This window comes from Pezoporus occidentalis, unplaced genomic scaffold, assembly GCF_034315485.1.
Source record: "Pezoporus occidentalis ecotype Australia unplaced genomic scaffold, CSIRO_AGI_Poc_V1 ctg18, whole genome shotgun sequence".
NCBI classification, from domain to species: Eukaryota; Metazoa; Chordata; class Aves; order Psittaciformes; family Psittacidae; genus Pezoporus; species Pezoporus occidentalis.
The window spans coordinates 12,136,992-12,157,094 of record NW_026913640.1 but is presented as its reverse complement, the minus strand read 5'-3'; the positions used below and the strand labels follow the sequence as shown (position 1 = coordinate 12,157,094).

At 36.1% G+C, this 20,103-nt stretch overlaps 1 protein-coding gene across 1 annotated transcript in view; it reads left to right on the top strand.

Moving 5' to 3' along the window:
- The window catches only part of DYNC2H1 (dynein cytoplasmic 2 heavy chain 1), a 164,891-nt gene that overhangs the window by 104,852 nt on the left and 39,936 nt on the right, over positions 1 to 20,103 (top strand). Inside the window, exons 79-83 of the mRNA XM_062615336.1 lie at positions 1,043 to 1,198; positions 3,065 to 3,140; positions 5,189 to 5,400; positions 6,140 to 6,244; positions 19,142 to 19,258. Coding sequence (XP_062471320.1) covers positions 1,043 to 1,198; positions 3,065 to 3,140; positions 5,189 to 5,400; positions 6,140 to 6,244; positions 19,142 to 19,258 — 666 coding nt within the window. The remainder of the gene's footprint in view (positions 1 to 1,042; positions 1,199 to 3,064; positions 3,141 to 5,188; positions 5,401 to 6,139; positions 6,245 to 19,141; positions 19,259 to 20,103) is intronic.

The following is a 20,103-nucleotide window of genomic DNA, read 5'->3' as shown; positions in this document are numbered from 1 at the left end:
GCCTTCCACTAGACCGGGTTGCTCAAAGCCACATCCAACCTGGCTTTGAGCACTGACAGGAATGGGATATCCAGCACTTCTCTGGGCAATCTGTTCCAGTGTCTCACCACCCTCACAGTGAGGGATTTCTTCCTAATCTCTAACCTAAATCTCCCCTCTTTCAGTTTAAAGGCATTCACCCTTACCCTATTACTGCATTTTTTTTGTAAAAAGTCCCTGTCCAGATTTCTTGTAGGCCCCTCTGCATATTGGGAGGCTGCTCTAAGGTCCCCCCCCTCGAGCCTTCTTCCAGGCTTAACAACCTCAGCTCTCACTGTCTGTCTTCATGTGAGAAGAATCTTACGGAAACATTAACAAACATTCTTTTTCAAAAAAAAAGAAAAAAAAGGAAGAACATTCTTATATGTGATTTAAACATGTTTAAAATTTATGTTTGCATTCACACTTGCAAATAATTTGAAAATGGCTCGGTATCTAGTCAGTTGCTTTTAATCTAGTATAGTAAGCACTATGATCTTTGATATTATGTACACTTTAACTGCAGTTACTTCTACTGGTTGTGAACATTACCTAGGACTAAATCAAAGCACTAGCATTTTATCATATATACACCATATATGTATGGTAGCTAACAGAGTGCGGTGATGGAGTAAGGTCTGTTGGCTCTGATCACAGAAATGATAATTTGAAGTTGAGATTGTAAAATCATAGGAAAGGTTCTTGTTCTTGAAAAAATTGAATTTACTTTTATGCTTGCAGATTTTTATAGAGTACTGTTCTCTCATTAAGATCTTTTAGTGTAGTTGAACCCTCATATGAGTTGGTTCTGATTAAAATTTCCTTCAGTATGTTTAAGTTATTTTCAGTATAAGATCATCCTGTAGTTAGGCTATTTATTACAGGTAGGTTTTTTTCTTTTTTATTTTTTATGAAATGCTGTTTGTAATTTCATTAAGTTATAAATCGTAAGTTAGGATTTGACAAAATAGTACATAAAAGTATCAGGTTTCTGTCTAGAATAGTGTTTTTCCTTCCAACGCAGGCGCCCCCAGGCCTCAAAAAGAATCTCTTGCGAACCTATGAATCTTGGACACCAGAGCAAATCAGTAAAAAGGGAAATCTGTCTCGAGCGCATTCTCTCTTTTGTTTAGCGTGGTTTCATGCTGTATGCCAAGAAAGAAGAAATTATATTCCTCAGGTAAATTTTTTTTTTTTGCTACCTTTTTAAAAATTTACTTCATTTATTAGCTTTTATATTTGCAAGTATTTTTCATCAGGCATACTTTGGGTCATGTTGAGAGATGAGACAAACTTGAGTAATTCTGGTGCCTGCTTTCGTTATTGTCTCAGAATTCACTGCAATATAAGAATTTAGCAGCCCAAATTCTTGTCCTTCTGAAAATTGCTAATGTCTGCGCTGGGTTATTTTGTGATCTGTGTACTGCTGATACTGATGCAAGAGTGGGGTCCCATGGAAAAGATTCTGTGAATCCTGTTCAGTTGGGACAGGAAAAAATATTTTGGAAACTTACAAGATTCAGTGTAAGACATGAGAAAAGAGACACTTTGGTGGGAAGGAGGACATGACATTGTCTACTCTTTCTGCATGCAAACCCTGTTCACGGAGAAGGAAAAACAAGGGAACGTATGCGTTTCTTGTGGGTATTATAATTAATTTCAAAGGCTGTGATGTGCGTTTCCCTTAGACTATTTTTTTTTTTTTTTTAAAGTTAACCTTTCTGACTGCAGATGCTTAAATCAAGCAGAAAAAAAGCTGCACTACCAAACTTTTCTATGTCTTGTTTGTTTTATTTAGGCTAGGGGTGAAATTAACCTGTCATCTGAAAGATTTGATCCCTCAGAGGCAGGAATGTTTGAGAGTTTTTAGCTAGTTTGACTTTGTGATTTATAAGATTGTTTGCCTCTTGCAGTAGCAGACTTTTTGATTATAGTGTTCAAGAAGCAGAACAGGTGAAAAAGTACTGATCTGACACATGAACTCTCATTTAGCTTTGTTCAAATTCATTTTCATTTACCACCGGTTTCCAAATGACACCAGATAGGATTACTGCTTTCTCCTTAATTCCACTGTAACTGTGTTTATCTTATGCACAGACTTAGTGATGGTTTTCTGTTTTGCTTAAGATAGCAGATTTCTATCATTGCTGGACTGCAGTTAATCCCAGCTGCATGCTCTTGTACTTTATAATGAATTTCAAGCTTTAGGTCCACGTACAGATCCATCAAAACAAATATATGAACACTGTTGGGAGACTGCAGCACATTTCCAGTTTATGACCTTCTGGGTGACTTGGTTGTGACCTGTGAAGCAGCTGTAGTCTTGACTGTGTCCCTCTCATTGAATATGCGAGATATGAGGACATACCTTTGAGAACTGAATTTCCTAAGTTTTGTATCATATATCAATATTTATTTATAGTTATCTGTTTACATTGAAACTTTTTTGTGAGACTTACATACACATTAAACAGTACTGCTATATAAAAAAGTGCTGTCAAGAAAGGAGCTATAAACTGAGAATGATAGAATATGTAAATGGTGGTCATCATTTTCACTGTAATAGTAGCAGTAATTACTTTTATCATAGTTTTTTCAGTCAGTAGAGAAGTGACATGAATTAAGGAGTAAGAAGATGAACGTATAATTTAAACTGTGTTTGAAGAATCAGATCTATTTATGAAAATTAAAAAAACCCTGAAATACAGAAAAGCCTCAAAAATAAAATCATAATTCAATGCATGATCTAGTCACAGATGTCAGCAAGTTTTAAGTGAAGTAAATACTGTTAGGAAATAAAATAATCTTAAATTTACATTCCTCATACTCAATGATTCTAGTCTGTATAAGGATGTAAAATTAAATGCACTAGTAAAGCCGTTTTTTTAATACTACCTCTACTGAATGTTTCCAGTGATGCACTTTGCAGGACAAATGTTTCTTTTTCATTAAGTATCGTACAGTATACAGTAACCACGTACATAAAAAATATTTGTATTGATCATTCTGTGACTCATTAGATTCTTTGAATTGCTTTTAATGGTAGGGTTGGACCAAGTTCTATGAATTTTCTCTATCTGATCTCCGTGCTGGTTTTGACATTATTGATACACTTTTTGAAGGTAAGTCACTTATGGAGAAGAGTTCACACTTCTGTTGCATAGCCCTTCTCAGTATCTTAGTTTTAAAGTATTAAAACCTTTCAAATTAATTTAAATAAATTGGTTACTTTGCATGATTTTTTTGTTTGGTGTTTGGAGTGGGGCCATTCTGTTTAAAGGCTGCTTTGAAGGTATTTACAATTTTTTATTTGAAACTTCATTGGAACATTTCACAAATATAAACACATGTCTAGGTAGTTAGATAAGTACTTCAGTATGGGAAGTGGTCTGACCCTGAATCAAGCTGTGCTTAGGCTTATTAGGGTTTTCTGGATGTAGATCCAAACTCAGAGGATATGTATTAGTAAACTGGTAAGAGCTGGACACAGGCCCAAAACTATTGCACAGTTAGGTTTATTTATTCCTGTATTTGGCTTATGCAGACTGGCATTGTCATAGGCACTGACAAGTCATGGTTTGCAAGATAGCAGAGCCTGGAGATTCTTTCCAATAGGCATCAGGTAGGAGGTTACCTTATTTAAGGGCAAAAGAGAGTTTAGTTGTATGGATGAAGCCGCCTTGTCCTATCAGATCTTGAGTTCAAGTGGAACCCTGTCTCATTTTACAATTAGCAGAGACATTTCATGAAGAACTTTATCTTTCTATAACACTCAGATAAGAGTGTAGATGCTGCAAGGCTCATCATCAGTAAGCAAAGCTAGACACAAAGAGTGAATCATAATTTCATTTTTGGGAGGTTGGGTAAACCAGGAATTTCTTTGTGCCAGGAACTATTCTGCTCAGCTTCTTGAGTCCAGAGGAATAAATAGGAAATAGAGGAGTGCCTGGAAGATAAGTTTTCTGCCTCTGTTCTTTCTGAGTGACCTCCCCCATATAGTGAATAAATGAATTTAAAATTAATTGAATATTTATGAATTCTTCATGTTGAAATTCACTGATAGAACTCCCTTCATTTTTATGTTAAGTAGCATAGTAATGTCTTAATACCAGTTATTATGAAAAAGGTATTTTTTAAAAGTCTTTGCATTTTGTATCATTTACTTCTATGTAAATTTAGGAACTGCTGTTGAGTCATAATTTGTGATCATTGATTTAAATGAGATTTATGGATGATTAGTACTTTTGGAACTGGACCTTAGTTATACAGACTTGAAACATACAGTGATGTAAAGAGATTGAATCACTATCAAAGATAATCATTAATCTAATCATTAATTGTTGCTGTGAAGATAACTTTTTTTACAAAGGAACAATTGAAGTATTTGGAAACAATAGCTACCACCAATAAACTCTCCCCCCCCCATCTTAAAATAATTGCTGCTTCCTTTTTCAAGGGACTTTCAGAAATACTTTTCTGATCAAACTTTTACCTGTACATGAAAGCTATAGTGTCTAAGTCATTATCACATGTAGTTATTTTGGGCAATTGTGATTGATAGAAGAGAGGGAAAATAAGTTATTTTGAATTTACGGGATATAGCTGAGCCAGAGTAATCTAATTGCAGTATCAAACTATCCAGGAAACTAATAGTAACATGATCAGTTTTACGTGCTGTATTGTGTAACTTACAGTGATTTACCTATTCTGGACCTCTCTGTGTTTGACAGATAACATTTCCAGTAATGTTTTGGTTCAATCTATCAGTTTATTTTATGAGATCAGATGATAATGTGATATAAAACAGTGTACAAAATTTGGAACAAGGGGAATTATTGTATTTGTGATAAAGAAGTGCATAATTACAATTTTAATATCATAATTTCTGAAATGCATATAATCAGTTTATGATAGAACTGCAAGACTTAAGTAATATTTCTAATAACTCATTTTGAAATATAGGTGTGTATTTTATCAATGACAAGTATTTGCAAAGACATTGAAGTTTCTGCATCTTGTATTATTTGGTAATATAGAAGAAAAACAATTAGAAATTATAGGATGTGCTTGTATTTTTTTGTTTCAATGAAGAACTGCAGTGACAAGAAATGCTTACAGTGCAATGCTATCCACTCATACAATATTAATATTAATATTAATTAATTTATAGGTTCCAAAGACTTTCAATGGGAATTTGTGCATGGCTTGTTTGAAAATGCAATTTATGGAGGCCGTGTAGATAATTACTTCGATATGAGGGTTCTTCGGTCCTACTTGGAGCAGCTTTTCAATTCACAAGTCATTGGCAGTTTAAGTGCTAGAGGCAAGAAGATTACTAGTTTCCCATATTCAATCTCTTTACCAAATTCCTGCAGTATTTTGGTAGGTATACATCTTCTGTCACCTAATATAAAAACTAAACAAAGTTATTTTCAAGAATTCTTCTTGGAAATAATTCCACAAAGAAAACCAGGATTACAATCCAAAGAATGCCTTCATTTATTTATTTAAGACTTCTTTTGTGTAAAGAACTAATTCTTAAGTTGTCAAAACTATTCTGTCTGTTCAGCCAGTCTCCTTTTTTATAATGTCTGATTGCACTATGGAGTAGAACAGCATAGCTATAAAGAACTGAGTAAAAGAAATTGGGTCAATTTATGACCAAGGTTATCATTGCATTTTTATGAAACTTGATGTCTTAGCATAATAGTATTTTTTTGTAGACTGCTAAAGATTCTTATAACTTCTGGATGAAATAGGGAAATCTAAATACATTTCTATTTACAAAATATATCAACATTCTGATGTAATCTGTTTATATGCTGTGGAGGATGTATAGCTTGCTTTTTTTTTTTTTTTTTTTTGAGATAAATATGGTTTCTGATTCCCCTATAGTATTCCTTTATTGTAAACAAGAGGGAATTCAGTGGGTCTAAAGAACTATCTCTCCCTATCTTTTCACATACTGTTGCTGTTACTACTAATATTAAGATTAATTTGCATTTTAATGTAAGACTCCAAACTAGACATCTGAGTTGAAATTCTTTTAGCATGCCCTGTTAAATTCATGAGCTGAACAAAAGGTCCCTCAGTTATGTTTACTCTTCTCTTAATAATGCAGGATTATCGTAATATTATTGAAAGTCTTCCAGAAGATGATAAACCGGACTTTTTTGGCCTGCCTGCTAATATGGCTCGTTCATCACAATGTATGATCAGTTCCCAGGTAAAGTTACATTTTTCATTGGACACTGAATCTTTTCTGCATCCAGTATAAGCTACAGAACCCACCACCTGTTCATAAATATTAATTTCCATAACTCAGAGTAAATGAAGGGATTTTTGGAGTATGTCAACTTTTATCTGTAGAATAATAGAATAACTGTTCTCTTTAGTTGCAAAGATATTAGTTTAGTTCTTATATAAACAAAGAATTATTGAGAAAGTTTACAATGATGTAATTCAGTTCGTGCTGAAGAGTATCCACATACATAAGTAGTTTCTAATTCTGTTTATACTGTTAATGTAGCTTTTGTCAATAGGTTAGTTCTTACAGGTGCTGTTCACTGCAAAGTTGTTTTTAGTTCTGGTCATTAAACTCTAATACAGTAGTTTGGCAGATAGAATATGGGTAACATGCTCTTTCTGAAAGAGGAATTAGTACATTAAACTATAAAACTATATAAAGACAAATCAGTAGGATAACAGTGCATAGGGTAATACACTGAGCTCAAGAACTCATTACAAAGCCAAAGAAATGAAGGTTCAATGTGTCTGGTTTTGTCTTAAAATCTTTTACACAAAAATCAATTCTAAAATGCCTTTGTTTCTGTCAGATACACAGTAGCCTGCTCATTATTTCTTTCAGTTGTGCTTACATAATTTGTTCACAACTGCAGTTGTTAAAAATGCTCGTGTTTGAAAATAAATTCTTAGTTAACCTCCACAAAATCAGAATAGATTCAGAGCTCATGTGTGAAGGGAAGTAGGAAATGAAAGCATTCACATGCAGACTTAGACTCTACTGAACTGGTCTGCCATAGCATTGATTATAATCTATAAACTATGGATTATAATCTTGAAAATATGAGGCTGTTGTAGTTACAATTCTGTGAGATGCTTCTTTGTCATATGAGAGATTTCCTATCTTTTCAATAGTAGTTTCTGGGACTTCTTTTAGTCTTAGGCAGTTTAAGTAATGGAAATGGGAGATTTTTTGTAAATTGTGTTTCTACCGAACTATGAATCCTACTCCCATTCCACTTCTGACAGTTTGGCAGCTCCCTTAGATCCATAGGTGATCCTATGGTTCAATTCAATTGAGTGATTGGTTTCTAACAGGAGTCTTTCTCATAATTCCATTACCAAGCCAAGGCAGAGAAAAGCTGAATGAATAAAGTTGTGAGAAATAAATTGCTACCAGCTCAATCATCATGTCACTAGCACTACAAACGTGAGATTTAATACTGCATCCACTGCTTCACTGATTCTGTGCGAAGTATGTGGTATACAATTTATATCTACTATCCCATACACTTTCATATCTACTAGCCATTGTAATTTCTCAGTATTTTTACTAACATCTTCTTCCTTATGCAGAGAAACAGAATTGCATTGTCTATACCACTGAACTCGGGATTAGGGGAAGTAGTTTTTTTTGAAACACATACTTAGAAGTTATTTGTTTAAACCAACTGACAGCAATTTTGACTTCAGTCATATTTTAAGGCTCAGAGATTTAAAATAATAATTCAAATATGCACTGATTTTAAGTAAATTGTAATCAGCAATCTTTTATCAGTTCAAAACCTTTTAAAATAAGTATTTAAACAGGTAACACTACGATCTATTCTATTAACCATGACATTAAAAATAAATCTATTACAAGCAATCTGGTATCATTTTATGCCATTGTTTCACTACACAAGATTGAATACTTAGATAATAGAAACGTAGATTTTTATAGACTTTCTATGAATATTGCTTAATTTTCATCTATAGGAATGATGGTTTGTGTTGGTGGAGCAACACATTTTGCTGTAGCAGAAATTTACTGCAGCACAGTGCAGCATTTTGCAGTCATGCAGAGGTCTCTTCAGTAACCTGCTGCATTGCTAATGTTTGGTTAAACTTAAAACAGCAGTAACAAGAAATGGACTTTTTTCAGTAGCCTTGCAAATACTGGTTATATTCACAGCTTTTCTTATTTACAGCAGAGAACTTCAATTCTAATTTAAGAGCTGAATATCTCTAGCTGCATCATTTTAATATTGTTAAAAATCATGTCTTATGATGTTCTGTAGTGTAATTCAGAAAGTATTGCTTCTGCATGTGTATTGGTAACAGCCATTTTGGTTTAAAAAAAAAATTTGACTTAAATAGATGTGATCTTTTCATCAACATGACTTACTTTTTTATTATTTTGTGCTTAGTTGTTTAATGCAGGTAGAGCTAGATAAATTTTTAGAGCCTGGGTTTCTAGAGTTCAGTGTGGCTCTGCAGTTCTGACCTACCTACCATTACAACAAGCTTTTGACACTATATCCCTTTGGTTGCGTTGGTCATGAATAATCTCACATCTCTTGCTGTGTTCTCTCTGCAGAACAGTGCAGTTAAAATAGAAAAGAACTCATCTGACAGTGCAGATGCAGGAGCCAGCATAGCTGGTCCTGTCTGTTTTACACCAGGTAGATTTTCTGTACAGCTGCAACTCAGATTTCCTCAGCCCTCATTACAGAAGGCAATTGGGTTGGTCAGGCATTGTTTGCTGCTGAGTCTGCCATTGAACCATGACCATAAAAGCCACATCTACACATATTTTAAATACTTTCAGTGATGATGACTCCACCACCACTTCACTGGGCAGCCTCTTCCAATGCTTCACAACCCCTTTGGTAAAGAAATTATTCCTAATATCCAATCTAAACCTACCATCACACAATTTGAGGCCATTTCATCTTGTCTTATCTATCACTTTTTCCCTGGGAGAAGAGACTGACCCCCACCTCACTATAAGCTCCTTTCAGATAGTTCTAGAGAGCAATAAAGTCTCTCTTTAGCCTCCTTTTCTCCAGGCTAAACAATTCCAGTTCCCTCAGCCATTCCTCATCAGACTTGTTCTCCGCACCCTTCACCAGCTTTGTTCCCTTCTTTGGACACATTTCAGCACCTCTATGTCTTTCTTGGAGTGAGGGGCCCAGAACTGAACACAGGATTCAACCTGTGGCCTCACCAGTGCAAAGTACAGGGGGACAGTCACTGCCCTAGTCCTGCTGGGTACACTTCTGATACAAGGCAGAATACCATTGGCCTCCTTGGGCACCTGGGCACAAGCTGGCTCACATTCATCTAGCATTCAATCAACATCCCAAGATCCTTTTCCACTCAGCAGCTTTCCAGCCACTCTTCCCTAAGCCTGTAGCATCGCATGGGGTTGATGTAACACACATGCAGGGCCCAGCACTTTGCTTTGCTGAATTGGCCTCAACCCATCGATCCAGCCTGTCCAGATCCCTCTGTAGAGCCTTTCTATCCTCCAGGAGATCAACTCTCCCACCCAGCTTGGTGTCATCCACAAACTTACTGAGGGTGCACTCAATCCGCTTCTCCAGATCACTGATAAACAGAACTTCTTGTATGTTTCTTTTTTGTCTTTCAATCTATTGAGACCCTCCCTGTTTACCCAAACAGTCATTCTGCTGAAAAGCCTGGTCTTTCTGCACAATGAGGTGATTTCTTCTGAGCTCACTCAAAAATCCTTCTTTGTTCCCCATTTTAGTGACCTGAAAATAAGGTTCTGTCCACTATACTGTCTCAGATTTTCCCTCTTCTTTATGACCAGTTCTCATGGGATTCTGCTAACATTTCCCTGAATAAACCGGTGTCTGCTTTCATAAAGTCCAAAATCACTACTCTGCAGTTTAGCTCAGACTATCCTCAGCATAAATATAAATAATAATTCCTCCCTGTATTTGCAATGTTGGCTGTTAATCATCACTTTATATATTTCCTTCAGTAGTGTCACCATTAATAATGCAGCTTTTTCACATACATTTTGAAATATGAAGATGCACATCTGAAAATAATGGTATTAAAATGGTTTCCGTGACTGAAAGGTAACTCTTAATTTGTATTAAAATTTTATAAGCTAGTAGGTCTCTGATGAACTTTATTCAAGCTTTTGAAATACAATTCCCATGAAAAAATTATTAATGTGCTTCTTTGACATAGTATTAAGCCTGTGTGGTTTATTTCTCATGCTCAGTAAAAATGTACTTTTGCAAATCACTGCTATAAATATCAGTCTGGAAGTGTACAGGACTAAAATGCACATTGTTACAGAGTATTTTAAAAGTGTGTAGAAATGACCTATGCCTCTGTTCACACTTCTTTTCGTGTATCCATACTGTGACATTTCATACTCGTGGTGAATGACAGCTGAATCATTTCAAAACTTAAGTTTGTTCTAGGAGAAACTCAACAGACAGAAATAACACACATTGCATCAGGATGACTTAAGTAAATTATAGTACCTGAACAAACTCAGTTTATGAAATCAGGCAAAAAATGTTTTGCTGGTGTATATACTCCACAGAAATTATACTAGCATAGAAATCACATAATCATAGACTGGTTTGGGTTGGAAGGGACCTTAAAGATCATGTAGTTCCAACCCCTCTGCCATGGTCAGGGACAATTTCCACTAGTCCAGGTTGTTCAAAACCCTGTCCAACCTGGCCTTGAGCACTGCCAGGGATTGGGCAGCCACAGCTTCTTGGGACAACTTGTTCCAGTGTCTCACCATGCTCACAGTGAAAAATTTTTTCCTAATATATAATCTAAATCTACCCTCTGTCAGTTTAAAGCCATTCCCCCTTGTTCTGTCACTACATACCCTTATAAAAAGTCCCTCTGCAGATTTCCTGTAGATTCCCTTTAGCTATTGGAAGACTGCAGTAAGATCTCCCTGGAGCCTTTTCTTCTCCAGACTGAACAAGCCCAGCTCTCTCAGCCTGTCTTCACAGGAGAAGTGCTCCAGCCCTCTTATCGTCTTTGTGGCCACCTCTGGACTTGCTGCAGCAGGTCCACGTCCCTCTTGTGTTGTTTCCTCCAGAGCTGGACGCAGTACTGCAGATGTGGTCTCACAAGAGCAGAGTAAAAGGATAGAATCACCTCGTTTCGTCTTCTGGTCTTCTACTCCTTTTGATGCAGCCCAGGATATGGTTGGCTTTCTGGGCTGCAAGCGCACACTGATGGCTCATCTTGAGCTTCTCATCAACCAGATATGCCCAAGTCCTTCTCCTCAGGGCTGATCTCAATCCATTCTCCACCCAGACTATAGCTGTGCTTGAGGTTGCCCTGATGCAGATTCAGGTCACTTTGTTGAACTTCATGAGGCTGGCATTGGCCCACCTCCCAAGTGTGTCAAGGTCATCCCTATGGATGGCATCTCTTCCCTCCAGGGTATAAACCAAACCACACAGCTTGGTGTCATTGGCAGACCTGCTGAGGGTGCATTAATCCCACTGTGCATGTCATTGACAAAGATGTTGAACAGCACCGGTCCCAATACTGTAATCTCACATTGAATGCATTCTGTTTATAGATGTGGTTGACTGAAGAGAAAAAACAATCACCGTGTGGTTCTGTAGCTCTTCCCACTATTCCATGCATATCTATCTCATTTACTTAGATTAAAGCTGCTATCTTCCTAAAACTGTAGTCAGATGTATGATTGTATTAAAGTTCAAGTGCTGGATTTTACCTTGTTAATGACAGCAGCTGAGGCAGAATGTGCAGGGTAGGGTGTTCAAGGACACCTGGAACTCTTAGATTGCTGCATCATGATTATACACTACTATTACCACCTAAGTCACCTAAAGAAAAGTTAGGGTGAGTATGTCTGCTCAGTATTCCAGTCATACATCTGACTGGGGCTGTGGGATATGGTTATTTTTCAAGGTGCAATTGTAATATAATAATAGCTGTAGCTTCTTCTTTGTTTGTCAACGGGCTGAATTTTCTCTTGCAAAATCTAGCTAAACAGGCCTCTGAGCACTGGTACCTAATTTTATATCTACTGCTCCTCCATAATTCTAGTCATGCCACATAGAGTAATATGGGTATAATTATTGAAAGCATGCAATTGAAATTATTCTTGATCTTGTTATGTTATTGCTATAGCTGTCAGGATGCACATAAATCTATTTTCTTAAAATAATTTAGCATTTATATAACCTTTGCATCAGCCGTGCATAGCATATAATTATTGACATTGATTAAATGCATCCCACATCACAAATACGTGACTAATAGGCTCTAGCAGGAATTGATATGTAAGGCCAAACTCTAGTTATTATTACCTTGCAACTGAGCGATCTGAGTTCTTAACAAGAATTGTTAAAATCTGGGGAGTGTTTTGCATATACCTGGGGTGCTGCATGAAAGAAAAGTGCTGTGTCAAATAATGGGAGCTGTAGTACTGTGGTCTGCCAGAAAACCCAGCTCTTTACCACTGCAGTCAATCATTGCAATAATTCAAGTAGCCTTATTAATTCCTACAGGATTGGTGCTGTGTATGTGAGAATATATTGTTGCACTGCATAAAAGTTTGTTCTGAACAAGGCTCTAATTTTCCAGTTTTTTTAAATTTTGTCATGGTGTGTAATTAGCTAATGTGAACCACCTCTTCTGGCTTTCCTTTCTGCATGATATTCTCCAGGTAGTATATATCCTTTGACCTCTACAAAGTAAACCCCACAGTTACTCTTTGGGAGAAGGTTAGAATATCAGCTGGGTCAGTGGTGGGCTTGTGCTGTACATCTGCAACATCCTGATGGTTATTTTCCTCCTCCACTGAACCCCTGCTCTACAGAGGATTTTCCTGGTGTCAAAATGTATGATCCTCTCATGTATAAAGGAAGATACAGGTGGTGTCAATGTCTTTCCCTTTTTTGCTTTGTATTTTGATTAAAGCATCATCTAGCTCTGTATTGAGTCCAGTCTTACCTCACATCCTTATTGAGTGAAAGCACAGCTTTGAAGTGGTCTTGAGGGAACAACCACAGAGGAAGTGAACAGACCTTCACTTTCTTACTCATCAATATGCAATATGAATGATTTGGTTATGAATGCCATTAAAGTACCTTCATCTTAACAACCTCCATGGACCCTGTTATTGCAGAGAGGCTAAGGGACACAGAGACTGAAAGTCCAGGAGATTTCATTGACAGTTCAGTCTTAAACTACTTTCACAGCCATATGGGTAGCTGCAGCTGAACTATTAGGAGCTGTATGGAGGCATGTAGTTCTGTCAGAAGGCAGATAGGGCTCAATCCATCTCCTCTTCCTCAATGAAGACATAGTTACATTGCATTGAGTTACTACTTCACCAGTATTTATCAAAGTAACTATGTTATAACTTCATATTATTGTTTGAGCTATAAAGTTTTATAAAACCAGAAATATTTCCTTGAATAGCTGTGTAGAGGGGTATATTGTTTCTTTCAAAGAAATAAGACATAGAATTGGTTTCTGTGCTAAGACTACATTCCTTTAAAACTGGTAGATGGCAGTAGAGCATCTGCTTTGACATCGTAGATCTGCTGAGGGGAGTTTGTTAGCTTTTTCTACGAAAATAAACGTCCTTTTATCTGTTCCATAGTCTTGAAAAAATAGTCTTTATTTGACTAGCGAATCTTTTCTGGTTTGTATTCTTTCAACAGTAATCATGCTCAGAAATCACTGATCTGAGATTTTATTTTAATTCAGTGACAGAATTTCACAGTATATTTTTTACTTTATTACTTTGTTCTTTTTCAAATTGTAATACTGTGTGTAAAATTTTATTTCATTGTATGCTTTGTAGGATAGATTGCTTCTGAAATAAATAGAAGTCTTGGATATAAGCCTGTGTTTCTTATAGATTGTATTTGTGAAATAGCAGGTTTTGCAGTAACTGTGAATTACTGAAGGCAAGACTTTTTCCTCATCTTGTGCATCTGTAAAGAACAGAAATAGATATTGTATTTCTAGAAATTTCTTTTATCTGAGTTTCAGGGAAGAAGAAATTAAAATCTTGAAATTTTCTCTCTTTTCCGGTGAGTTTATTTTAATTTTCAGGTCAAACATGACTATCTAGTAATTCTGGATGAAGCTACATGGGATGATTACTGTCTTTATTACTTTCTATTCTGTTCATTATCTCTCTTAATTTCTCTAAATGCATGGGGTTTTTACTATAATGTGTTGGTCAATATCATAGCAGCATATATCTGCAGAAACCCACAAAGTATTCAATAGATTAAAAAGTTGAGACGCACATTAAATTTAATACCTACATAAATAAATATTGACATTGCAAGTTTGACTATCCCACCTTTATTAATATATGCAGTTTATTTTACTCTGTGCTAACAACACAAAAAAAGTGTATGAATTTTCCATTAAGAATGGAGAAAATATCCAGTAGCAGTTCCTTTATGCTGTTTCTAGTTATTTAGATGCACTGTTCACAAATAAATTACTCTTTTATTTTTTATATAAATACTGTTATGATTAGTTGACCTTACTTAAAACAGACATCTTCTACGGAGAATCATGGTTCTGAATAATCTTTTCACCCTTCCTTAAACAGACCAGTATTTGTGGTTGCTTTTTTATTTTGATTAGCTTTCTTTCCATCCCTCCCATGTTTTCAGTGAAAGTAGTGGTTTCCTGCTTTATGTTAGATTTTTTCACTCTCTATTCAGAATATTTAGGTGTATATTTGGACTGGACTAGCACAGCATATAAGAGTTTTTAGTGTATAATATATTAAAAGGCTATGTTACAATAACAAATGTGAGCATTGAAAGGTCAGGTATTTAAAAAGTATTCTTATTTTGAGTACTCTGTATTATACAACTATGATTAGATTTTCAGTTTCCTTAGTATTATAAGGACATACGTTGGTTCTTTCCACACTAGAGTCCAAAGGATAGGATTCAACAGACCTAGACATCTGCATCTGTGCTAGTCACTTCTAGTCTCTCTTTGTGTCATAGGAGTATTGTGTTTAAGGTATGATTAATCTCATCCTATATAACTATCTGAAATTGATTATAAATTGACCTGATGATAACATAGTACAGTGAGAGGAGCAGAATTCTTCTTGAGTTTTGAAGTTAGGTCTCCAGTAAATTAAAATGGTCATTCTAATCCCCACAACATAGACCCATCTATCTATCCTTACCTATGTAAGGTACTTAGTTTTCCTATGTACTCAATAGGAGGGTCTCCTAAATTACAAATTGGCCCACTTAAGATCTGTCTATTGATTGTGTTATGCTACCATCATACCTGTTAAACTTGAGAGAAGAAATGAAATGCACTGGAAAGAGCTAAAGAATTTCCATGAACAGTTGGTAAAGATCATACTATGTTACAGTACTCTAGAACACTGACTGTTAAAGCTTGATTTCTTTTGATTCTGCACTTTTAAGTGCTTAATTTTTGATAATCACATCACAATATTTTTGAGCTATTTTGATAAAATATACAAAGCAGAAACAGATACAGTTGCACTGAAGAAGATTGAAATTATGGATAGATACTGTATTTCCGATTTAAATTATATTGTCAAAGTCTATAATTGGATAATTAGAAATAGACAACTAACCCTATACAGTAGAGTTAGAAAATAATTACTTGATCTTGCAGTCACTACTTCTCAAATTCATTTCAGCTATATGAAGATAAGTGTTTATACCCATAGTGACACTTAAAAAAGAAAACAATACTTAATATTTTCAATCGACCATATTCAAAAAGCAATCATATTACCTTTTTTTCGGTTTTATAGTATAAATATGCAAGTTTATGTGAAGTACTGCATACTGAATTACCAGTTAAAGTATATTTTATATAAATGTTTTATTTCTTTGCAAATGATAGCAGCCAACTATTCAAAAACAAATTATAAGAGCCAGAACTGTAGCTAAAAGAATTATATCTGGAAGGCAGAAATGTGTGTTTATTATCTGTATTGCTTGTCAGAATATTTGCATGTGTGCAGAGTGAAAAGGAGGAAGAATAGCAGGAATGATAAAGATACTGTAATCAAAACATTGATTAGAGAAAATAGTTTTTTGCTAAATTAAACAAGAGTCTTTTCTGTTATACACAATAGCTGGAGCACACAAAGAATTATTAAAGTTATGAGAATAAGAGAATGAAATGGTATTTTCCTTAACAGAAGCTATGCTAAGCGGTGCCTTCTGTTTTCTTTTTCGCCCTTTAGCTACCAGAATATTTGTAGAAGACCTTGTAGGCTTTTGCATCTGTTGCTCTTTTGAAACCCAGCTGAGATTTGGCTTTCCTCACTCCATCCTAACTTAACTGAGCAATGTCTTTATACCCCCGCTGGATAGTCCATCCTTGCTCCCATCTTCTGTGGATTAGCTTTGTACACTTGAGATCACTATATTCCTCCTCATCCATCTTGATCTTCTGCCACCCTTTTCTTTTGTTTGCTTCTCATGCTTGCTTCCTGCTCATCAGAAAGGACTGTTCTTGTGCTTTGAGAAATTTGTTCTTGAAGACTGACAACTGCCCTGACCCTCTTTGCCCTCCAGTGCAGTTGCCCACCATGTCCTGCCAACCCTGGGTACCCAGGGTTGTGATTCTACTACTTGCCTTACTCTCTTCTCTCAGAATTTTAAACTCCACAATCTCATGATTGATGCAGCCAAGGTTGCCCTCAACCTTCACATCTTCTTCATTGTTTATTAACAACAGATTCAGTATAGCATCTCCCCGGTTGAATAATTGCTTGCCTTTAAAAAGAAATTGTCTTCAAGAAATTCTAGAAATCTGCATTGCTTGTACCTTCTCATATTTCCCTCACAGCAGATTGATTCTGTGTTTGGTGAAGTATGACGTGAGTATGAAGGCCTGTGTTTGTTAGGCTCCTTCAGGCTGTCAAAATATTTCGTCTACTTTATTGATCAGGAGTCTGTAGCACACACCTATTAGAGCACCACCAGTGTTCCAGTCTCTGTTTGCAGGCTCTCAGCTGGTTTGTAACCTGTTCCTGGGCAAAGCTCCATTCACTCCAACAACTCCTTTGTCTTGACTGCAACTTCTCCTTGACTTCCATTCTGGCAATTTACTTCAGACTAGACAAGGATACAAGCTTGAGGAATTGTGGCTGGAAAGCTGTCTGATGGAAAAGGACCTGGGGGTATTGGTCAACAGCTGAATGAATGTGAGCCAGCTTGTGCCCAGGTGCCCAAGGAGGCCAATGGTATTCTGGCAGTGACTGTCCCCCTGTACTTTGCACTGGTGAGGCCACAGCTTGAATCCTGTGTTCAGTTCTGGGCCCCTCACTCCAAGAAAGACATAGAGGTGCTGAAATGTGTCCAAAGAAAGGAACAAAGCTGGTGAAGGGTGTGGAGAACAAGTCTGATGAGGAATGGCTGAGGGAACTGGGGTTGTTTTGCCTGGAGAAAAGGAGACATAGAGGAACTCTCTACAACTCTCTACAACTACCTGAAAGGAGGTTTTAGTGAGGTGGGAGTCAGTCTCTTCTCTCAGGAACTAAATAGCAACAGGATAAGAGGAAACAGCTGCTGGACATGTCAGGAGAGGTTTAGATTGGATATTAGGAAAAAAATTGTCACCAAAAGAGTTGTGAAGCATTGGAAGAGGCTGCCCAGGGAAGTGGTTGAGTTACCACCCCTGGACGGATTTACAAGACGTATAGGTGTGGCTCTAAGGGATATGGTTTAGTGGTAGACTTGGCAGTGTTAGGTTAAGGGTTGGATTTGATGATCTTAAAGGCCTTTTCCAACCTAAACGATTCTATGATTCTATGTTACGCATAGAGATTTTATTTATTTTTATTATATATATTTATAGATCATAGAATGGTTAGAGTTGGAAAAGACTATAAGATCGTCGAGTTATATTTTAGTTTATGTTTTTAAGACACTTAATATGAATATGAAATATAAATTATAGTTAATGTTATAGATGTTCAGATTGTTCAGTTCACTATCATTTTGTAGTGCTTCATAGCGCCTGTCAAAGCTGAGTAAGAAGGTGCTGTTCCCTTGAGCGAAAGAAAATGAAAAGCAAAAGAAAGTAATACATCATTGCACATCTTTCAAGAATAGAAAATAAGTCAAAACCTAGCAGAAGCAACTTGACTTCCTGCCTCATTCTGTCTAAAAATTAAATAGACCAGTCCATCTGAATGATTAATACAGTTTGTATTATCAATTTTAATTCTTTAAAGTCAAGACAGTAGAATTTGTAAGTTACTCTGTAACATGTCTTGAAAATTATGCACTGTGAAAAATAACTAAGATACAGCTAAATCACCTAAAATTATGTGGTTATAAGTGCAGCTTAAGGGACAGACTGCAATATCACTGAAGAATTTTAATTTCAGTATTCTTTCTTTCTAAATATATACTTGTGTTTGATGAGTTTATGTGTTATTAGGGTTGCTAAAAGTACAAGGCAGCTGGACCTAATGAACTGGAAGCACCCCTTCTTTCTGAAAATGTTGCAGTTATTCTTTTAATTGCTTGCCTTCTCTCTTTAATAAATATGCATTTAAATAATTTGAGGTAGCATGAATATCTGAGTAAGAGATCTGTGGAAGATCAGAATGGATTGATTGTAATTGTCTTGCAGTTTTGATGCCTGATAGGTATTACATGCATTTAGTAACATTTTCTGTGGGTTTTGTTTCTCTTTTTTACTTACCAGTGGAGCCTAGTTAAAAGGAATAGCTTAAGTTTTGTTTATAGTTTTTGTGAAAAAGAGGCTTTTTAATTAATTATATACCTCATTAATTTTTAAATTATTGCTGAACAAAGGCAATTACTGTGGTAAGAAGAATATAGGTGTTTTTTTGTTTGTGGCTCAATATGCCACAAAGTATGGCCCAAGTATGTTCTATATTTATATATTTAATTTTTTTTATGTTCTTAGTAGATCATGATTAGTAATTAAGTATGCAGAAAAATATAGTCCATAGATAAATCAGAGGGTGTTTGCTATTGTATTGCATTTTTCTACTAAAAAAAGTTTGTTTATCCTCCTTCAAGATTGCATTTGTATTCTCATCACTCAGGTCATTTCACAGCTTCGGATCCTGAGTAGGTCAGTAACTGCTGGCTGCAAATTTGACAGAGAAATATGGTCTACTGAACTTTCTCCTGTTCTCAATCTATGGAAGAAACTTAATCAGGTAGGAAAGTAGCTAATTTGGAAAGACAACTTTTTTTTTCCCTGTAACTACATTAAAAGTAAGGTCTAATCTTGGATATTGAAACATAAGAAGCAAAAAAGTAAGGTAAATGTATTTGAGGTGGGAAGTACAATGCAGGTGCACATTGCCATGTCATGTCCAATTTTTTTTCATCTACCAGTATCCTCAAGTCCTTCTCTGTGGGGAGTGAAAGTGATAACATTTGCATGAAAAACAGTTTGGAAATGAGCTCTGAGGCCTTGGTGCTTTGACAAGCCTGGGGGTGATGAGTTGGGGTGTATAAGGCCAGAGGATGTGGGGGTTGTGAGAGGGTCTGCAACACTGTGATTGGACTATTTAACTGGAGAGTTTTACAGAGGCCAATGAGATTGAATGTTGTATGTATGTGCGGCTTGGGAAAGTACTGAACAAGGGGATAAAAAGGGCTTGGTGGTAATAAACGAGGATTTGAGTCTCTGCATCAACTTGAGTCTGTGTCGTGAAATGCCACACTTCTCCACAGGGCCAATCTCAATCGCTTCATCCGCCAGTCTTTACTGATGCTGGGGTTTGCTCTGACCCAGGTGCAGGACCTTGCATTTGGCCTTGTTGAACTTCATGATGTTGTTTATTGTTACCATTTATCTGTTGGTTACAGATAGTTGTAAAATAGATATCAGATAGGATAGATTCTGACAATACCTTCCATTATATGTACAAGAAGCAAATACAAGTCTTCTACCCGTCAAATTTACTTATCACTAAGACTAGTTGGAAATAATGGTCTAACATCTCTTTCAAACTACTGAAACTCAAGACGTGTCCAGTATATGTCTGAACAGAAT